Below are 20,980 nucleotides of genomic sequence, written 5' to 3'. Positions count from 1 at the left end.
GTAGTCAAAATACTTTTGGAACATATTGTCCCCAGGTATGGGTTAATCAATAACATAGACTCGGACCAAGGCCCCCATTTCACTGCCCGTGTCCTCCAGGAAACCACTGAAGCCCTGGGGATAAAGTGGAGGTTACACACCCCATGGCATCCCCAGAGCTCCAGTCGGGTAGAACGGATGAATAAGACCATAAAAACGACCTTAACCAAGCTGACTCTGGAGACTAAATTAGATTGGATAAAATGTCTCCCTTTGGCTTTATTACAGATAAGAACCCGACCTCGAGCAGATTTAGGGGTATCCCCTTATGAAATGTTATTTGGACTCCCCTTCCTAATTACTCCTTACAGCACTGCCCAGTATACTGAAGGGGAAGAAACCTCAAGGAGGTATTTGGAAACTGTTGTTAAAACTTTAGAAAACCTCAGGAAAAAAGGGTATCTCCCTCAAACTCCTCCCTTTGAGGTAGACACACACCATATCAACCCTGGGGATTGGGTATTGGTAAAATCTTGGGCTAACTCTCCTCTCACTCCAAAGTTTGAAGGACCCTACCAATTTCAACTCACCACACATACGGCTGTGAGAACCCGGGAAAAAGGGTGGACACACGTGACTCGAGTTAAAGGACCAGTGGCACCACCAGATGGGGAAGTAAACTCTGAAAAAGATCCCTCTAACTGGACTGTTGTCCCCAACACCAAGGACTTGAAAATAACCTAAAGAAGGAAACCCAGAGACTAAAGTCCCCAATCAGGAACTGGAATTACAACAGTTGTTGTTAAGTGTTCTCTTGGCTGCTACATTTGTGGTTAAGTGTTTCTTGAAAGTTTGTGAACTAATGTTAAAGTGTTTTCCAGTTGTGGTTAACTTGTAACTATTATTATTATTATTATTATTATTATTATTATTATTATTATTATTATTTGAAAAAGTAAAAGAACCCCTCCCCCCCCCCGAATAAGGCTCCAATTTCCTAGCCAAGACTATATTCCTCCCTGGGCAGCTTTTCCCAAGACCAAAAACAACAACAGTAAAAAGGAGAAGGACAAAAAAAATAATAAAGCTGTAAGCCTTGGACCCAGACCCCCAAAAGAGTGTGAGGAAAACCCCAAGAGGCAAGACCAGGGGAGATCAAACATGGTTCCTGCTGGACTCTTGGGAGTCACAGACTGGAGGGAGCCTAAAAAGATCATCACAAGGCTCATGGTAGGTCTGGTGATAGCAATGCACCTCACCAATGCCATGGGGACAGACTCTTGCATGAAATGTTATTATCCCTTGCATGATGGGGAAAATCTAGGGTCCCTGGTAAGGGTCCACACAAACTTGAGTCCTTCTTGTTATAACAAATCACAATTAGAAGAATGCCAAGAAAACGGAAAAACATATTGGATTACCAGAAATACAGCCACTTTTAGAGAACGTCTTTTGGGAGACTGTCCCATGAGGGATACTTGGCTGTGCTTTGAAATGAACGAACCAGTAAAAGGTGAACCTGATGTGGTAAAGGAGAAAAGAGTGGACATGAGCGTGGGAAATGAAGAATGGGAAAATTTGAGTGGGAAGAACTTGTTCATTGATTTAGTTGAAAACATCAGCAAGGAATTAAATATAACTGATTGTTGGGTATGTGGGAGTACTAAAATGTCTGATATTTGGCCCTGGGAGGGAATTAGCTTGAAACCTTGAGAAATTCTAAGCATAAAATGAACTGGGGAAGGCCAAAACACACCAGGGTATAGGAGAAGAGAAAAATGGGAATTAAAGGCTAAGGTAATTGGGGAAGACTGTATTCCACAAACTGGAAAAAGATATAGGACCCTGGTGGGGCGGATGGCATGCAAAAGATAACGAAGAATCTAGGAACTAAATGGGTTCCCCCAGGAGCCCAACCTAAGATATTGATCCTTAGAGAAGAGAGAAAAAGGGTGCATTCATCACAAAGGATATAACCTTTACGAATGTGCAGAAAAAGGGATCAATCCCTTCTGGGGAATTAGAAGCCTATCAAATCATTGGGAGTACCCCTATGAAGACAGGGAGGGTTTTTGGGAAGCCCCAGATGATTTCTTTTGGATCTGCGGGGATGCAGCTTATACACATCTACCAGGAGACTGGTCAGGTAGCTGCACGATTGGGGTGATAAAGCCAGCTTTCTTCCTGCTCCCAAAACAAGCTGGCTCAGAGCTTGGAGTACCACTATATGACAACCTAAAGAGGCCCCTAAAAAGGAAGAAGAGGAGTGTAATAAGCACAGGAGGGACCCAGAATTGGAAAGGAACAGTCTGGACCCTGGAGGAAATAATAAGAACTTATGGGCCAGTGACCTGGGCCCAGGATGGGTCCTGGGGATATAGGACCCCAATATACATGTTAAACAGAATAATCAGGCTCCAAGCTGTAATTGAAATAACATGGAACAAAACAGCCCTGGCTCTTGATCATATAAGTGACCACCTCTCCCAGACCTGATGTACCTGGTGTACCAACTCCGACTGGCAGTAGATTACCTTCTCGCTGATGAGGGGGAAATCTGTGGGAAGTTCAACACCTCTGAATGCTGCCTAGAAATAGATGATAAAAGTGAAGTAATCTGGAACATTTCTAAAGAGATCAGAAAAATCTCCTACGTAGGGAACCAAGAATGGATGCCGATCCTGAATACTGATTGGTGGGATAGTTTCTGGTCCTTTAAGGGCTGGTGGAAAAAGGTGGCATTCATTGGTATAGCGGGACTAGCAGGACTGTTATTTCTTCCCTGTGTCATCCCATGTTTGATCAGAATGATTACCTCAGTAATACAGTCTAGCAGCACGATCTACAACTCATTAGAAATAACCCAAGAGAAGGGAAAAACTAAGATCCTAATGTTAGAAAGTTCAGAGCTGAAAGAAGCAAAAAGGGTATATGACCAATACCAAAGACTAAAGAAGTTTCACTACCAGGAGCCTGAAACAACAAGTTGACGCAGGCTGATGCCTGGTCAAATTAAAAGAGGGGGGATATTGTTATAAATAAAAATCCCAATGTTCAAATTATATGTTCCTGTTTCAATCCCAGTTTAGGTCCCTGGATAAGGGGTTTTGGTGTTGTAAGTCCCAAAAAGGTTCACTGTTAAGGAGTTCATATTTGTTTTATTTCTTTTTGGTGTTGCAAGCCTTAAAAGGGCCCACTGTCAAGAAGTTTGTACTTGTTTTATCCTTGCATTTGTATCCCCATCCCTTACCCCCTCCCAACCCGTCGGGCAATTTAGCCGCTGCTGCCCAGGATGAACTTCCCCATTTCCCATAAAGACTTGCACATGGGTGCATATTAAAATCATATTACCACCTGGGAGCAAAGACAGCCCTGGACAACGAGCCACGCTCAGGGAACATCTGGAGGACCCCACTGTGGAGGCAGCGGGGACCTGGGGAGACTGGGTGCGCCAATCTCAGTCTGGCAAGCTGGTTGCCATGACCTGGGCAGGACTTGAGAGGGAAGACACCCCTAGACCTTTGAGCCTGAGACAGAGTCTCTGGGTGATCCTGGTGAGGATAGAGGCTCTGGTCCTGGTGACAGTGGATGATGACAGGCCTGTGTGATCCTCGACATCGACCACAGGGAGCAGCGGTGGCGGCGTGCACCCCGAGCTCCCACCTTTAGGCCCAGTTCTCTCTAATAAAGGCTTGTTAATGGGAGCAGAAGGTCTCCTGGCCCTTTAATTCACCGCACCTGCACTGCCGGGGGAGGAGGCACAGCTGGGAGGAGGGAGGGGTGGGGGGAAGCTGGTTTTAGGGGTATTAATTTACTTCTCACAATCCTTCACTGAGTTTTTGGAATTTTCTGCCAGAAATCTCTCTCCTCCCCCACTCATCCACAGGTATTTGGGGCAGTTTTCTCCTTTTTGGGAGAAATCCGAGCGATGCACTGAGGCACCTAATTAGAGGTGGGAGAAGTGAGGCCCCAGGGCTTCCCGCTGAGCCGGAGCCACCGAACACCCAGGGCAGGGAAAGGCGGGCCGGGAGCTGCGGAGAACTTTGTTTGTGTTTGGAGCTAAATGGCGGCTCGGGCCGGGCCCGTTCCAGGCCTGTTCCTCATCTCCGCCCTTCCCCTCACACAGCCCGGGGGGCCCTGAGAGCGCGGGGCGTGGCTGTGCCGTGTGCAGAGCCCGCCGCTGGCTGCGATTGGCTGCTGCTGCCGTCACTCTTGGTTCTGGCGCGCTCTGATTGGGCAGAGCGGGGACAAGCCCGGCCCCGCTGGCGCCCCCAGGGCGGCCGTGGGGCAGGAGAGCCGCCATTGCTGGAGCGTCTGTGCGGGCCCGGCAGCGGCGGCAGCGGCCGGAGCCCGGTGAGGCGGCGGCGGAGCTCGGAGGCGGCCCCAGCCATCGCAGGTGGGAGCCGCGCTCGGTTCTGCGGGGGCTCGGGGCTCGCTGCGGGCCCGGGAGGGGGCGGCGGGGGGCTGTGGCGGGTGGCTTGTGCCGTGGGCGGCCCGTGTTGGCCCTGGCGTGAGGGCGCTGCGGGAGCGGCTGCCCGCGGTCTCCTTCCCGCTGGGGCCTCGGCAGGAGCCGGTGCCGGAGCAGCGCTGGCTCGTCCCGCTTCGTGTCGGTAGCCCGGAGGTGGCTGCGCTGTGCCCGGGGCTGGGCGGGAAAATTCCCGGCGACAGAGGTTTGTGTGGCCAAAGGAGCCCGAGGAGCGGTGTGAGAGTGACTTTATTGCTGCCCAAAGGGAGAGGCCGTGGGGCATTTGCCGTGCGCTCTCTCCAGCTGCTGGAGGACGCGGCCTCGTTTTTGTCCTGATTTTCCCGGCCGCGTGTCCCTGTCCCTTTCCCCACTGGCGGAGGTGCTTGGAAGGTTCAGACTTCCCCATCTGCCTCCTGCATGTCCCGGTTAATATGTACCCACCACTTTTGTAGAACATCCGATATTGATGGCTCTGTTAAGTCTTTGTTCTTCTGGAAGTTCAGGAATTTAGCGGGACTTTGTCAGAGCAGCGGTCCTTGTCAATTAGTAACATTTTCTGAAACTGAGGCTTTTCCCCATTGCTTCCTTATGTGCAAGTCCTTGGCCCTATCTGCAAGCAGATTCACTCATTGGCTCTGTTTTTTCTTCCTGGGTGTTCTTTGATTTTGGGATTGCTCTCAGTGCCCTCATTCGCTGTCCTTTTGTAGCCGTTTGTGGCTCAGGAGGCCTGGCTGCCCCCTGCATCCCCTTGCTCAGCTGCTGAATGAGCTGCACTCAGCAAGGTGTGTGCATGGTGAAAAGATGAGAGTTGCTGTAGAATGTAAGAGGAGAAAGTGCATTCGTTTAACCCATGGTCTGCCAGGGAACCACAGAAATGTTGCCCATTCCCATCCTTTCCACGTTTGGACCAGTACATGAGCTCTTTTCTTATATCCTTTGTTATCTGTTTCTCCACTTTTCCTCTGTGATCTATTTGCCAGCAGCAGTTTGAGTAATTTAACTTTCCACAAACTCTGCCTCCTTTTTCTGCTAAAAGATAATGTGACTCCATCCCATGGTGAAATGTGTTCCTCATCTGGGTGGATTGGTTGGGAATTCTGGAACTGGAGCTGTCTGGTTGGGTATTATTTTGAGGACATCCTGTAATCTAATTATACCATGGAAATAATAAATTAGTTCTCTGGCTCCTGATATGAATTCATTAGGGTTCCCAGGGGCTGGTCCATGGTGTTGCAGGATTTGTTCTGGTGGCTGTTCATATTTTCCCCATTTTTGGGTGCTCCCTCTGGGCAGGGCTGCATCAATTTTGGGCTTTTCTCTAATTAAATCAGCACATACTTGGATTCCCAACTGATTTCCCTTAACTTGGGGTACCAAAAAAACCCCCAGTGCTCTAATTCACCTTATATAACATAGAAAGTGAGAGCACAAGTTGAGGTGGGGAGTGGGATGATTCTCCCCCATTTTTTATAGTGAAATTTTCACAGCATTGTCCATTTGCAGTTTTCCTTTTCAGATTAACCAATTTCTGCTGCAGAGTCAGATATCCTCACCATGGGCTCTGCCTTCAGCTGTGCAAATTCCATCTGTGCCCCCAGGCAGAGCTTGGGGTGAGGGGCAGAGAATTCAGCCCAATTCCTCCCCCAGGCAGGAACACCCTGGTACATTGTCCAGGCTTTGCCCCAGAGGTGTTAATTTGCATTTCTAAAGCTCCTCTGCTGGCTGCCTGGAATGAAGCTTCTCTTCCTGGGCAGCCATGGGATGACTCACATGGAGCCCCAACCCCACCCCCCCCAATTTTTTTTTTTTTCTTTTTTAAGACAATTTTCTATTAACTGTTTCCATTTTAAAGGGCCACATTTCAAGGTTTTCTGGTTTTCAAAATGCAGCTTAAAGGTGAACATGGAAAAACCCATACCATAATGTTGCCATCACTACAAGCCACGCACAAATATAAAAACAAAAATTAGAAAGCAATCAAGTTTTTTTTTTTCTTCTCCTCTGACTAAAAACTGATTCTCACACCCCTGGCCCAAACAGAACTGACAATATAAAAGTAGAATTATTGCAAAAAATTCTTCTAATGGTGTAATCCTTTCACTGAAACTGTGAAAAGCAAAAACTCTCCAACAATGTCTTTAGCAAAATAAGGCATTGCTTGATTCTGAAGAGAATCATTTCAGCCACACATAGTCTGCATGTGCAGAGAAAATCATTCCATGACATGTGAGTTTTACTAGATATTTCCTAAACTTAATACAGTCTGAACCCATAGAAATCCATTGGTTTAGTGTTCATTGTTTCCAAGGTGTGGAGTCCTTAGTGTTTGGTTTCCTGTTGCACCCGGATTTCTGTGCCTCTGATGTGAATTAGGTCAGCACTCCTGGATTTCCTGCTCAGCCTTTTCCAGACCAGGTGTCTCCAGCTGTGCCAGGGCAGTGTCTGGGGTAGATGTTGGTTGATGTTTGCTGCTGGGCCTTGATGTTTTGTTGATGGTCGTTGTCTTTGTGGGAATCTTTTGGGCTCTTCCCAGTCTGTTGACATGTTAAGCTCATCTCTGCTGAGTGGTGGAACATCCCTTTAAAAAACCCTTTAAAATTCCTTTCCCCAAGGCAAATGCAAACCAAGCCTGACTGGAGAAATCAAATAAAAAATAATTTTACACTTGGTCTATTTTCCAATACTCTAATCCCAGGCAGCCCAGAGTGTGAGTGTAATTGAGAGCCAGAGTGGAATTCTCACGGTGCCTTCCCCAGCAGCTGTGGCGAGGGCAGGCACAGAAAGCCCTGAAGCTCCAGCAGTGCCAGCCAGGATTGTCCCGCAGGGGCTGGAGATGCCAAAGGAGGGTGCCCAGGCCGAGGATTTCAGCAGAGGATCTGTGGGCAGGCCCAGGGGCTTCCCCCGCTGGGGAGCCCTGGCTGCTGCTGCCTTGCCTTCAGTGCAGGCTCAGGGGCGGCTCCCATCCTCCTGCTGCAGCCGGGAAATCCAAATCTGCGGGGCTGCAGAGCCCTTGAGCCGAGGCTGAGGGGTCCCCCCGTGTTCAGCTGTGCTGGGGCTGTTTCTGTGCTCAGGGACACTTGGAATGGGCCGTGCCACTTGGCCACCAGAGCTGCTTCTTTCCACTGCTTCGGCAGGACCCGATGTCCTGCTTGGGTGTGTCGCAGTAGAGATGGACAATGACACCTGTTTCTTCTTCCATCACAGCCAAAGCTTTATTGCACACAGCTTATATTTACATGGTTATCAGAAGGCACCGTGCTTAATTCCAGTTGGTTGGGAACTCAGTTCACTGGTTGGTAATGGTGAGTGTACACGTCAATCCAAACTTTTCTCTCTAACAATGTTTTCATACTTTTTCTACTGATTCCCATGGGACAGATCCCTTGTTACTACAGGTGCACTTGTTTTTCTGCCCAAGAATAGTTTGTTATGTTAACAAACTTTTCATTCTCAAGATGTTTTTGCATGAGAACTTATCAGGCCAGCTGCTAGCTACACTAAGCCCACGTAACAAGTCCTAAACCATGGTTTTCCAAGTCCTTTCTTTTGTAAGGTTTTACCTTCATGTGACAGGGTGTTGTGGACAGCAAAGTCCAAAGGTGGGTGTGTCTCAAATCTCTCCCAGCCTGGGTCTGGATCTCTCTCAATTCAATGCAGGCATGGGTTTCTTCCCAGCCCCCTCTCCAGGCTGTTTAAACAGGAGGCTTGGTTAAACCCTTCCCCTGTCCTCAATTCTAAATCCTCCTGTGCCACTGAACAAGTTTCATACTGCAGTCACTGAGCTCTGCTCATCCATTTAGGGGCTCTGTTGGGGTACGTGGGAGAAGGTGAGGAGGGGTCCCCGGGGGTCGTGTCTCCCCCCAGGAGCACCTGTGACTCCCCCATGTCCCCCCCATGCCGGGCTCACCCCCTTTTGTCTCTGCCAGAGCTCCTGACCCAGCTCCTGCTGTGCCCTGGGAGGGGCTTTGGGGAGCCCCCCTGGGACCCCCTTGGATCCCCATTCCTGGGCCCTGGGACCCCCCCGCATCTCCTTCCCCAGCTCCGGGACCCCCAGCACCCCCTTCTCCTGCACCAACAGCGCCCTGCACCCCCTTTCCCGGGGATCCTCCCCTGGCAGCCCCTGGATCCCCCGGTTCCGTCAGCCCGGGGACCCCCGGAGCCCCATTCCCGGCCATCCCGGGGCACCGCACCCCCAGGCCTCCCTTTCCAGGGAAAGCCGAGCTGGGCACGGGGCTCTCCAGCCGCTCTGGCATTTCTGATCACCCAGAGGAGAGGGAGAGAGCAGCAGAGAGAGAGAGAAGGAGATTGGGAATCGGGGCTCGGGCTCCCAGCGCCCGCTCCTGCTCCGCCGGGGCTGGGGAGCCGCAGCCGCAGGAAAAATGGGATCCGCGGATGCCGGGGCTTCCCCCGCTTTGGGCCGAAGCCGGCGGGTTCCAGGCAGAGTTTGGGCGCAGGGCCCGGGAGTTCAGCCCAGTTTGTCCCGGGGGTCCCGCAGTGCGCGGCCGAGGAGGGTCCCGGGGGATCCCGGGAGGGGATCCAGGGGAATTCCCTGGAATTGCCCCGTCCCCTCCCCCCGCGCTCCCTCGGGCACTTTCGCTTCCGCCTTGGCCGCCCTGCGCCGCCGGGATCTGCCCGGCGACCGGTGACGTCACTGCAGCCTCGGGCTGCCACTGGCGGGCAGCAAAGAGCGGCGCCAATGGCGGGGCCGGGGGCGGCTCTGGGGGCGGGGCCGGGGCTGTGGGCGGGGCCGCAGCGGAGCAGCGCGATGGCTCCAGCGCTGGGGCCGGGGGCGCTCCCGGGGGGCGGCGAGAGGTGAGGGGGACCCCGGCACCGGGACTTTTTGATCGCCCATTCCGGAGCTCCAAGGGGCCTCTAAACCCCCATTCCTGGGCACCGCCATCCCACCGAACCCCCATTCCCGGCCGTGGGTCCCACCCTGCACCCCCTTATCCGGCACCAGGAACGCCTGCACCCCTTTCCCGGCCATCCCGCCTCCCGCAGCCCCCAGAGCCCCCTTCTCCTTCACCCATTTACCCCCCGGACCCCTATTCCTGCCTCTCCCAGCAGCCAGCCCCTCCTTTCCTCAGCACTCAGGACACCCGGGACCCCTATTCCCAGCCATCCCGGCTTTCCCTGCCCTGTCCTGGCAATGGGGACAGCGGGGACCCTTGGAGCTCCCTTTCCTGGGTACAGGAACGCCCTGAACTCCAGCCATGCCACATCTAGCCAGCCCTAGCCTCCCCTCTTGTCACTCCTGGCATCCCCAAATGCCCTTCCCGGCTCTCCCCGTTCCCCCTTTCCTTCAGCCGTGACCCCCCCGATCCCAAATCTCCAAATGTCCCCCCAGTTCTCCTCTCCCTGCGTTCCCTGCACGCGGCGCTGTCGGAGCCCGGCCCGGGCTTCCCGCAGTCCATGTCCATGGGGTCCCTGGCTGGGATCCCCTTCCAGCGCCGCCGCAGCGAGCGGGGCCGGGCGGAGCCGAGCCGGGATCTTGGGATAGCCAGGGCGGGGATATTGGGATAGCCAGGGCTGGATATTGGGATAGCCAGGGCTGGGATATTGGGATAGCCAGGGCTGGGATCTTGGGCTAGCAAGGGCTGAGATATTGGGATAGCCAGAGCTGGGATATTGGGATAGCCAGGGCTGGGATATTGGGATAGCCAGGGCTGGGATCTTGGGATAGCCAGGGCTGGGATATTGGGATAGCCAGAGCTGGGATATTGGGATAGCCAGGGCTGGGATATTGGGATAGCCAGGGCTGGGATCTTGGGATAGCCAGGGCTGGGATATTGGGATAGCCAGAGCTGGGATATTGGGATAGCCAGGGCTGGGATATTGGGATAGTCAGGGCTGGGATATTGGGATAGCCAGGGCCGGGATCTTGGGATAGCCAGGGCCGGGATCTTGGGATAGCCAGAGCTGGGATATTGGGATAGCCAGAGCTGGGATATTGGGATAGCCAGAGCTGGGATCTTGGGATAGCCCGGGCTGGGATATTGGGATAGCCAGGGCTGGGATATTGGGATAGCCCGGGCTGGGATATTGGGATAGCCAGAGCTGGGATATTGGGATAGCCAGGGCTGGGATATTGGGATAGCCAGAGCTGGGATATTGGGATAGCCAGGGCTGGGATATTGGGATAGCCAGGGCTGGGATATTGGGATAGCCAGGGCTGGGATATTGGGATAGCCAGAGCTGGGATATTGGGATAGCCAGGGCTGGGATATTGGGATAGCCAGGGCTGGGATATTGGGATAGCCAGGGCTGGGATATTGGGATAGCCAGGGCTGGGATATTGGGATAGCCAGAGCTGGGATATTGGGATAGCCAGAGCTGGGATCTTGGGATAGCCAGGGCTGGGATATTGGGATAGCCAGGGCTGGGATATTGGGATAGCCAGAGTCGGCACAAGGAGCGGCACCGGCACGGGGCCAGCGGGGAGCTGCAGATGCTGCAGCAGCGGCACAGCCAGAGCGGGGCTGAGCGGGGGGAGCCGGGGCTGGGGGATCTGTGGGGCTGCGATGGCAACTGTGGCACCGCCATGGGGATCCCTGAGATCCAGGCTGAGGGATTAACAAATTCCCTGGCTCACAGCTGCAGGGAATGTCTCTGGAAATATGTCAGATATGGGCGGGAGGCGCTGGAGTGTAAAGGTGGGGAGGGCAGAATTCCCATGGGAATATGGGAATGGGAATGTGGGATTTGGGAGGGCAAAATTTGGGAACGTGGGAATTCTCATGCAAATTCCATGGATGGATTTCAGACATCCCATTCCCGTGAGATCTCCATGCATGGATCCTGCTGCTGTCCCATTCCCAAGGGAATTCTGTGGATGGACCTCACTGCCATGCCATTCCCATGGAATTCCATGGGCAGATCTCCCCATCCCGCAGCCATGAGAGCCCCAATCCGGTTCCCCTCCAAACCCATCCTGGGGGTTGCCCTGGTCCTTGCCCTCCCCACCCCCCACAAGACTCCTGGGGGTCTCCCCCAGGACCCATCCAGCCCCCCTAAACTCTTCCTGGGTCCCCTCTCATCCCCCGATAACTGGAATTCCTGGAAGTCCCCCCGTATCCCCTCCCCCAGGACTTTGGGGGTCCCACCCGACCTGTCCGTGCACCCCCAGATTTCTTCCACAGCCCCCCTGTGATGGTGGAGGGTGGGGGCCGAGTGCTGGTGCCCCCCTGCCTGCAGCAGATCCAGCGGTGAGGGCAGTTTGGGGGGTCCCTCAGCATTTGGGGTCCCTGAGATTTGGGGTGACCCCCCGGGCCCCCCAGGATCTCCCTGAACACGCTGATACTGCCTGTGCGCAGTGAGAAGGTTCAAACCCGGCACGGGGTCCCCAGCACTGCCACCCGCATTGCCCAGGTACCCCCAAACCTGCCGAGAACCCCCAAACCCCCCGGGACACCCCAACCTCCCCTGATCCCAAACACATCCCTGGTGCTCCAAAAACTCCCCAAAACCACAAAACCCCATACAGACATTGAGAAGGTTCATACCTGGCATGGGGTCCCCATCTCCATCACCAGCAGCTACCCCAAAACAGCCTTGGGACCCCAAACTCCACCCCTGGGATCGCCCAAATTCCCTCATCGGGACTCCTGTAAACCCCCTTGGGAACCCCCAAAAAACACCATGGCCCCAAAAACACACAGAACTTCTGAAAATTCCCAGGAACCCCTCACCAAGGTTTATACCCAGCATGGGGACCCCATCACCTTCATCGGCATCACCCAGGTACCCCAAACCCCTCCCGGGACCCCCAACCCCTCCCGGGCTCCACTGCCGGAACCAACGGGAGCGGTGTTGCCCTTTTAAGAGGAGTTGCAGTGGGACCCGACAACACCGGGGGCCCCTAAAGCGGCCATGGTAGAGAGAACCCCCAAAATCCACCCTGGGGGACAAAACATCCCCTACAGGGGCTTGGGGTGGGGACACCCCTAAAAATGTCACTTAAAGCCGTCATGATCCCCCCTCAAAAGGGGCTTGTGGGGCTGCGGCCGCACAAACACCCTAAAATGGGGAGGAAAAAACACCCCTGTAGTGGTGGGACCCCCGAAAAAACCTGAAAAAGAGAAAAACTCCTCTTGAGAGGGGCCTGAAGACCCCGAAAGGCCCTGGAAGAGGGACAAGATCCCCTCCTGTGCTGGGGCCTCCCCGAGCCGGGAACTCTCCCGTTCCTGCACTCGGGGGAGCCCCGAACGACGGCGGCTCCTGGGCTGAGCCCCCCTCAGCCGGGGCTGCGGGGGGAACTGGGGGGGCTGGGACGGGGCTTGGGGCTCCTGGGGTGAACTGGGGGACCCTCAGTGCTCCCACCTCCCCCTGTTCCCCTGTCCCGCCCCGTTCCCATTGTTCCCCCAAAGCTCCGCTGCCCCCAGCTCGGTTTGTGGGGGACCCAGCCCTTTCCCATCGTGTCCCGGCCCGGCCCCGCTCACCCGAGGGCTCCGAACCACGCCCAGGGACAGAGGAGGGACAGAGGGGGAGGAAGAGGAGGGACAGAGGAGGAGGAAGAGGAGGAGCAGGAGGAGGAAGAGCTGGAGCAGGCAGAGGAGGCTCCACCTGCGCTCCCCGCTCTCTGCATCTGCAGCTCCTTCGGGACCATCGCCCCCCATCCCGCAGGTGCCCGGGGAGGGGGAGCTCGCCCCAAATACCCCGGGGCTCCCTGGCTTTGGGGTTCTTGGGGGGGATGTTTGGGGATGGCAGGGCTCCAGAGCCGAGCCGCAGATGCCCCTCGGGGGCACCCCGGGGGTCCCCGGGAGGTGTTTTTGGGGGGTCCCGGTGGCGGTGGCGGCAGAGCCCCGGCAAAGGGGCCGGGGGGATGCGGGTCCGGCATGGCCGGGAAAGGGGTTCGGGGCTCCCGGTGCCGGCAGTGGCTGCTCCCAGCATTGCCCAGTTGCTCACCCCGTGTGCCTCCAGTTTCCTGTGCACCCCACTATAAGCCAAATCACTCCCAGTCATTCCCTATTAGAGTACAATTTGTCTCCATTTTATCCCATTTTTCCACATTTTTATCCAATTTTTCCCCATTTTTATCCCATTTCTTTCCCATTTTTGCTCTATTTTTTCTAATTTTTATCCCATTTTCATATAATTTTCCCCTATTTTAATCCTATTTCTTATTTTTCCCCAATTTTTTTTCCCATTTTTTTTCTTTTCCTCTCAATTTTCCCCTTTTTTATCTCATTTGTCCTCATTTTTTCCCATTTTTTTTCCTATTTTTCCTCCATTTTTACTCAAATCATCTCCCATGTTTTCCTATTTTTCCCATTCTTTCCATTTTTAATCTATTATTTCCCCATTTTATGCTATTTTTGCTCAATTTTCTCCCAGTTTTTTCCCCATTTTTACTCCTATTTTCCCCGATTTCTTCCAATTTTCCCCCATTTTTGCCTCATCTTTACCTTTTTTTTCCTACTTTTGTCCCAGTTTTCCCCATTTCCCCCCTCTCCCATTTTTATCCTGGTTTTATCTTACTTTTCCACAATTTTATCCCAATTTTCTTCCATTTCTTTCTCCTATTTTTCCCAATTTTTCCTCCATTTCCATCCCATTATCCCAAAATTTTCCCTATTTTTATCCCATTTTTTCCCATTTTTTCCCCCCATTTTGGCTCCATTTCTCCCCATTTTCCTCCATTTTTCCTGACATTTTTCTCACTTTTCCCCTATATTTTTGTAGTTTTCCCTAACTTTTCCCCATTCTTCCTCCATTTTTATCCTATTTTTCCCCATTTCCCCCTATCTTCCCCATTTAATTATCCCAAAAATTGAAATTTGGGGTAAAAAAAATAGAAATTTTGGTGGGAAAAAAGGGTGCTTTGGTGGCAAAATTTCATGAATTTAAATCACAGCTTTCCCATGATTTTTCCATGATTTCCAGCCAGAAGGAGGTGTGGGATTCATCCCAATGTTGTGGAAGCTGGAAGAGGACCAAGCCATCAGTCTTCCAAAAAACCTTGAGCAGCTCATCCGCAATTCCACCTTTCCCCAGTCCCTGGATTCTCAGGTCTGGAAATTCTTCTACGACCTCCCAGGTAGGCAATTCCTAAAATTCCATGGAAAAATGGGATAGGGGGATTTAATCCTGTTTTTTTTCCTGATTTTTCCCATTTTTTTCCCATTTTTTATCCCCATTTTATCCTGATTCTTCCAGATTATTTTCCTCTTTCTTTTCCTCGTTTTGTCCCAGATTTTCCCAATATTTTTTCAGATTTTTTCACTCTTTTTTCCCCCATTTTTTTCTGTTTTTTCCTAGTTTTTTCCTAATTTTCCCTTGCTTTTTTTCTGATTTTTTCCCTCCTTTTTCTCCCAAATTTTCCCATTTTTTTCCAGTTTTTTATCAAATTTTCCTGATTTTCCCCTGATTTTTCTCTCTTCTTTTCCCAAATTTTTTTATCTTTTCCCCAACTTTTTCTCAAATTTTTCCCTGATTTTTCTGTTTTTTCCCATTTTTTCCCTGATTTTTCCCAATTTTTTTCCTGATTTTTCCCCCAATTTTTTCAATTTTTTTCTGATTTTTTTCAGGTTTTATTCCCTTTTTCTTTTCCTGATTTTTCTCTCATTTTTCACATTTTTTTTTCCTGATTTTTCCCCCTGATCTGTCCCAATATTTCCCCATTTTTTCCAAATTTTTCCTAAATTATGCTTGTTCATTTCCTAAATATTTCCTGGCTTTTTCCCAATTTTTTTAACATTTTCCCAGGTTTTGTCCCCCAGGTTTTTTTCCTCATTTTTCCCTTGATTTTTTTTTCTCTGATTTTTCCCAATTTTTTCCACCATTTCTTTTCCTGATTTCCCCCCATTTTTCCCTGATTTTTCCCTGTATTTCCTAATTTTTTTACTGATTTTTCCTGGTTTTTTCCCAGGTTTCTTTTTTCTCTCTTTTCTTGATTTTACCCATTTTTTCCCAATTCTTTTCCAATTTTTTTCCCGATTTATCCCTTTTCCTTTCCCAATTTTTTCTGGCTTTCCCCATTTTCTTCCTGAAATTTTTCATTATTTTTTTCTGATTTTTTACAGATTTTTTAATCCTTTTCCTGTTTTTTTCCCTGATTTTCCCCTGATCTTTCTTTTTTTTTCACATTTTTTTTCTGATTTTTTTGCAAGCTTTCTCAAACATTTTTGTTTTTTCCTTGATTTTTCAATTTTTTTTCCGAATTTTTTCTTGATTTCGCCTGATTTTTCCCAGGGTCTTTTTGGCTTTCTTTTCCTGATAGTTCCCTGATTTTTCCCATTTTTTCACTTTTTTTTTTTCCATGCCTTTCCTATTTTTTCCTGATTTTTCTATCTTCCTTTCCCATTTTTTTTCTAGCTTTTTCCCAATTTCTTCTCAAATTTCCCTGAGTTTTCCCTGATTTTTTCCCAATTTTTTTCCCATTATTTTTCTACTATTTTTAGATTTTATGCCTCTTTATTTTCCTGGTTTTTCCAAGTTCTTTCCCAGTTTTTCTCCTGATTTTCTCAGTTTTTTCCAATTCTTCCTGATTTTTCCTTCTTTTCCTATTTTGTCCTGATTTTTTTCCCCATTTTTCCTGATTTTTTTCAAGATTTTTTCCACTTTCTTTTCCTGATTTTTTCCCCAATTTTTCCCATTTATTCCTTGACTTTTCTCTTTTTTTCCCAAATTTTTCCTGATTTTCCCTTTTTTTTTTTTTTTATTTCATCCTGTTTTTTTCTATTTTTTTCCCCTGATTTTTCCCTTCTATTTTCCTTTTATTGATCCTGCTTTTTTTCCCATTTTTTCCCCAATTTTCCAGTTTCCTTCACACTCCCAGTCTGATCTCAGATACTCCCAGTCTAATCCCAGTCACTCCCAGGATGAGGCCAGTGGCCCCCAGTTGCTCCCTGGCAGTGCCAGTGTGACCCCAGTAGCCTCCAGTGTGATCCCTGGGACTCCCTGTCTCTCCCAGTATATCCCAGTCAGCCCCAGCACGCTCCCAGTCATTCCCAGCTCCTCCCAGTTGCTCTCAGCATGATCCCAGTTGTTCCCAGCCACTCCCAGTCAATCCCAGTATGATTCCAGTCACCCTCAGTGGGATCCCAGTCTCAGCCAGCAGGGACCCAGCTGCTCCCACTGTGATCCCAGTATGATCCCAGTTGAGTGTGATCCCAGAATAGTTGTAATTCTTCCCAGTTCCTCCTGGTATGATCCCAGTTGTCCCTGGAATAGTCCCAGTCCATCTCAGCATGGTCCCACTCACTCCCAGTTGCCCCCAGTGTGGTTCCAGCTGATCCCAGTTGCTCCCAGCCACTCCCAGTCACTCTTGAGTGCAGTCCCAGTTGCTGCCAGTATGGTCCCAGTCTTGCCCAGCATGGCCCAGCTGCTTCCACTGTGATCCCAGTTAGATCCCAGTTGCCCTCAGCGTGGTTCCAGTTGCTCCCTGTTTCTCCCAGTGTGATCCCAGTTGCACCCAGTAGCCCCAAGTATAGTCCCATCCCCTCCCAGCATGGTCCCAGTCACGCCCAGTTGCTTTCAGTTGTCCCCAGCATGGTTCCCGTTGTTCCCAGTGTGTTCCCAGTATATCCCAGTTGCCCTCAGCATGTCCATAGCCATTCCCAGACACTCCCAGTAACCCCAGTCAGGTGCTTGTTATCCCAGTATTATCTCAGTCACACCCAGTATATCCCAGTCCAGCATTCCCCAAATTCACAGTCCCCCACCCGTGGGATCATCACCCCCCCCATCCCAGCAATGACCAGGGAGGGGGAGCTCGTCCCAGATATCCTGGGGGGTCCCTGGGTTGGGTTTTTGGGGAGAATGTTCAGCGAATGAAGAACTCCAAAGCTGAGCAGAAAATGCCCCTTGGGGGGTCCTGGTGGCAGCTGCTGGCAGAGGCAGCCTGGAGGAGCAGAGCCCTGTGTCCCCCAGGACCCCCAGAGAAGGGGAGCGCCACAATTCACAAGACCCTCAACAGCCTGGAGAGGGGTCAGGGGGGTCTCCATGGACCACCTGCACCCCCAAGAAGAGAATAAGGGGAGAAGGGACCCTGGGACCCCAAAAACCTCCAACATCCCTAAATGCTGAGACAGAAATGAGAGGAACTTTTTGGATTCCTGGCACTCTCAGAAGCAAGGGGAGGGCAGGGACCGAGTAGATGAGGGACCCACAGTACAAGCGTGACCCCCAGCAGCTGGAACAGGGGGGAACCCATGAACAGCAAAGGGGAGAGACCAGAGATGGGGAACTCCTGGGAGGCATTTTCAGGACTGAATCTTGGTGTTTAGGAGGTTTATATGGGCACAAGGTGCCCTGTGACTTCTAGAGAGGGCCTTGGGCAGGAGGAACCCCCTATTCCAATGTGCTCATGAATTGTATTTTTCCCCAAACCAGGATTTCCCATTCCCAAACCTTGGCTGGATGGAGGAGGAGGCTGTGAGGAAGAGGAAGACGTCCCAGGACACCCAGGCAGGTGAGGAGGAAGTCAGTGCCCCTTTCCCCCTCTCTCCTGCTCCATCTCCCAGCCCAGCCTGGCCCCCGGCTGCAGGACAACCCCGCTGCCGACGCCGTCCTGCCGGGGACGCACTGGGGGGATCTCCTTCCCCTTCCCTCTGGCACGGAGGCAAATCCCATCCTCTCCTTGTCCTTCCTCCCCCAGACAAGGAGCCGAGGATGGAGACCAGGGAGGACAAATCCCCACAGCAGAACCTCGTGGAAGAGGCCGTTTTGAGCAGCTCCATGGCTCAGGAATCCAACAGGGAGGAAAATCCCCAGAGATCCCACAGGAGGAGGGGCTCCAAACTCAGCCCAGGGTGCTCTGAGGAGGAAAGACCCACCCTGTGCCGGGAAGGCGGCCAGAGATCCAGCCAGGGCTCTGAGCTGGTGGTCCATGAGGAGCTTCAGGATGGGGAGAAGCCCTACAAGTGCTTGGAGTGTGGGAAGAGCTTAGGCCAGAGCTCATTCCTGATCCGCCACCAGATGATCCACACTGGGGAATGGGCCTATCAGTGTGGGGAATGTGGGAAAGGCTTCAGCTGCAACTCCCAACTCATCATCCACCAGCGCATCCACACTGGGGAGAGGCCCTACGAGTGTCCTGAGTGTGGGAAGAGGTTTCAGAGCAGCTCCCATCTCCTCAGGCACCAGCGGATTCACACGGATGAGAGGCCCTTCCGCTGCCCTGACTGTGGGGAGGGCTTCAAGCACAACTCCACCCTCATCACCCACCAGCGCATCCACACTGGGGAGAGGCCCTACGAGTGTGGGGAATGTGGGAAGAGCTTCAGCCACAGCTCTAACTTGACCATCCACCAGAGGACCCACACTGGGGAACGGCCCTATGAGTGTGGGGAATGTGGGAAAGGTTTCAGCCAGAGGTCCCAACTGACCATCCACCAGCGCATCCACACTGGGGAGAGGCCCTATGAGTGTCCTGAATGCAGGAAGAGGTTTCAGAGCAGCTCCCATCTCCTCCAGCACCAGTGGATTCACACGGATGAGAGGCCCTTCCGCTGCCCTGACTGCAGGAAGGGGTTCAAGTACAACTCCACCCTTGTCAGGCACCGGCGTATCCATGCTGGAGATGGCCCTACAAGTGTCCCCAGTGTGGGAAGAGCTTCACCCAGATCTCTAACTTGACCCAGCAGCAACAGAGGCACTGGTAAGGGAAGCCTCTGCCTCGAAGGTTGGGCCCTGCGAGCCCAGGAAGAAACTCCATCCTGGGCCCCTCGTGGGGTGGCAGCCCAGGGATTTCTGATTGGGTTTGGGCCCCTGGGGTTTTTCCCTTGCTGTGTTCCCAGTGGTCCCTGACCTTGAACTCCACCCTGGTTCTCAAACCCCATCTCCCTGCCTCTGTTTGGGGCTGTCTCTGGATCTGAGTTTGTTCCTGAGCTGAATAAATGTTTTCCTGAGCAGAATCCCATCTCGTTGGTGTCCCCGACTGGTTCCTGGTAAATGTGGCCTCCGTGGACATGATGTTGCGGCCCCGGAACGCAAGACCCCACAAAATTGAGACCTGCCCCCAGAGCCCCCCAAAATTCCCTAAAATTCACCCAAGTCCCCCAAAATTCCTTTAATTTCCTTAAAATGCCCTTTTTGTCCCCCTCCAGGACCAGGTGCCTCGGCTGGATCTCAGGGACAGCCCCAGGAATTTGGAGGGGGTCTCTCCTCCCCTGCCACTCCCAAGAACCTGCTGCTTTTGGGAAAAAAAAAAAAATTAAAAAATTCTTTGGATTCAAGGAGGGGTTCCCCCATTTTTGTCACATTTTTTGGGGGTTCTCCCCCAAATTTTATCCTTTTTTGTTTTTTGGTTTTTTGTTGGGTTTTTTTTTCTATTTTTTGGTGGCTTTGGCATTCTTCAAAGTGGGTTTTTTTTGGAGAGGGTTCCCACAATTTTTTTGAGGGGTCCCTCAATTTCTTTGGGGGGAATCACCCCCTCCCTCAATTTTTCCTCTGTCCCCCTTTCCCCAAAATGGGGTGGGGGTGGTCTTTTTTTTCTTTTTTTTTTTTTATTTTTACCTTTTTTCCCTTTTTTTCCCCTCTTTTTATTTATGTGCATTTAATTTGGGGGGACTGGGGCAGGAATTTTGGAGAGGTGTCGCCAAGGGTGCTGGAAAAGTTGGGGGCACTCCCATCCCCAAAAAAACGGGAAAAATCCCAGGAAATCTGGGGTTTCCCCCCCTACCCAAAGTGCGAAAAATGTGAAATAAAAAATTTATGTTCTCAGCTTTTTGGTGATTTTTGAGGAAGGGAGTTGCAATTTTGGGGGGCTTCTTGGGAGGGGTCACTGGTTTTTTGCAGGGGATCTCCTGAGTTTTGGGGTGGAATTTGGGAAATTGGGGGGAATTTGGGGGTTTGGGGGGGAAATTTGGTGTTTTGGGGAGAACTTCTGGTTTTTTAGGGGGAGGATTTGGGGTTTTGGGGGGGAAATTTGGGGGTTTTGGGGAAAAATTTAGGGGGTGGGGAGAATTTTGGGGGGAAAATTTGGGATTTTTGGGAAAATTTGGAGTTTTGTGGGAAATTTTTTAGTCTTGGGAGGATCTGGGACTTTTGAGGGTGTATGGGGGGTTTTCGGTTTTGGGGGGGATTTGTGAGGAATTTTGGGATTTTGGGGGAGGAATTTGGTGGTTTTAGGGGGAAATTCAGGGGTCCTGGGGGAGGTTCTGATTTTGGTAAGGGGGATTTGGGGAGAATTTTTTTGGTTTGGGGGAATTTCCATTGATGGGGAGGGGTCCTGATCCCATTGAGGAGGGGCACTTTGGGGAGGCCTGAATTTGGGGAGGGGTCTCAAGTGGGATTCCCGATTTTGGGGCAGGGTTTGGGTTGGATTTGGGGAGATTTTCCAGCGATGGGGAGGCATCTCAGGAGTGCGATTTGAGGAGAGGTCTCATCAGGGCACCATCCTGAGCTGGAAGCGAGGGGGATGTTGGGAGTGGAATCTGGGGAGGATCTGGGGGGAGATTTTCCAGCCATGAGGAAGGGTCCCGGTCCCGGGGCAGTTCCTGAATTTGGGGAGCAGTCTGGAATTTGGGAGGGGTCTCATTGGGGCAGCAGGAGGGGCTAGAAGGGGGGCACAATGTTGGCACAGCCGCTCTCCAG

At 51.7% G+C, this 20,980-nt stretch overlaps 1 protein-coding gene across 1 annotated transcript; it reads left to right on the top strand.

Annotated features, from left to right (window-relative positions):
- The first annotated feature begins 4,259 nt into the window (after positions 1-4,259).
- LOC147645498 (uncharacterized) lies at positions 4,260-20,107 on the top strand. The gene is made up of 5 exons (XM_086874547.1): positions 4,260-4,375; positions 14,327-14,480; positions 17,777-17,855; positions 18,042-19,043; positions 19,492-20,107. Exons 3-4 carry the CDS (start codon positions 17,804-17,806, stop codon positions 19,019-19,021), a joined length of 1,032 nt encoding a protein of 343 aa, XP_086730673.1. The 5' UTR covers positions 4,260-4,375; positions 14,327-14,480; positions 17,777-17,803; the 3' UTR covers positions 19,022-19,043; positions 19,492-20,107.
- Positions 20,108-20,980: the final 873 nt, after the last annotated feature.

This window comes from Cyanistes caeruleus, unplaced genomic scaffold (genome assembly GCF_971803275.1).
Source record: "Cyanistes caeruleus unplaced genomic scaffold, bCyaCae1.hap1.1 HAP1_SCAFFOLD_255, whole genome shotgun sequence".
Taxonomy (NCBI): domain Eukaryota; kingdom Metazoa; phylum Chordata; class Aves; order Passeriformes; family Paridae; genus Cyanistes; species Cyanistes caeruleus.
This window is presented reverse-complemented; position numbering and strand designations above follow the sequence as displayed.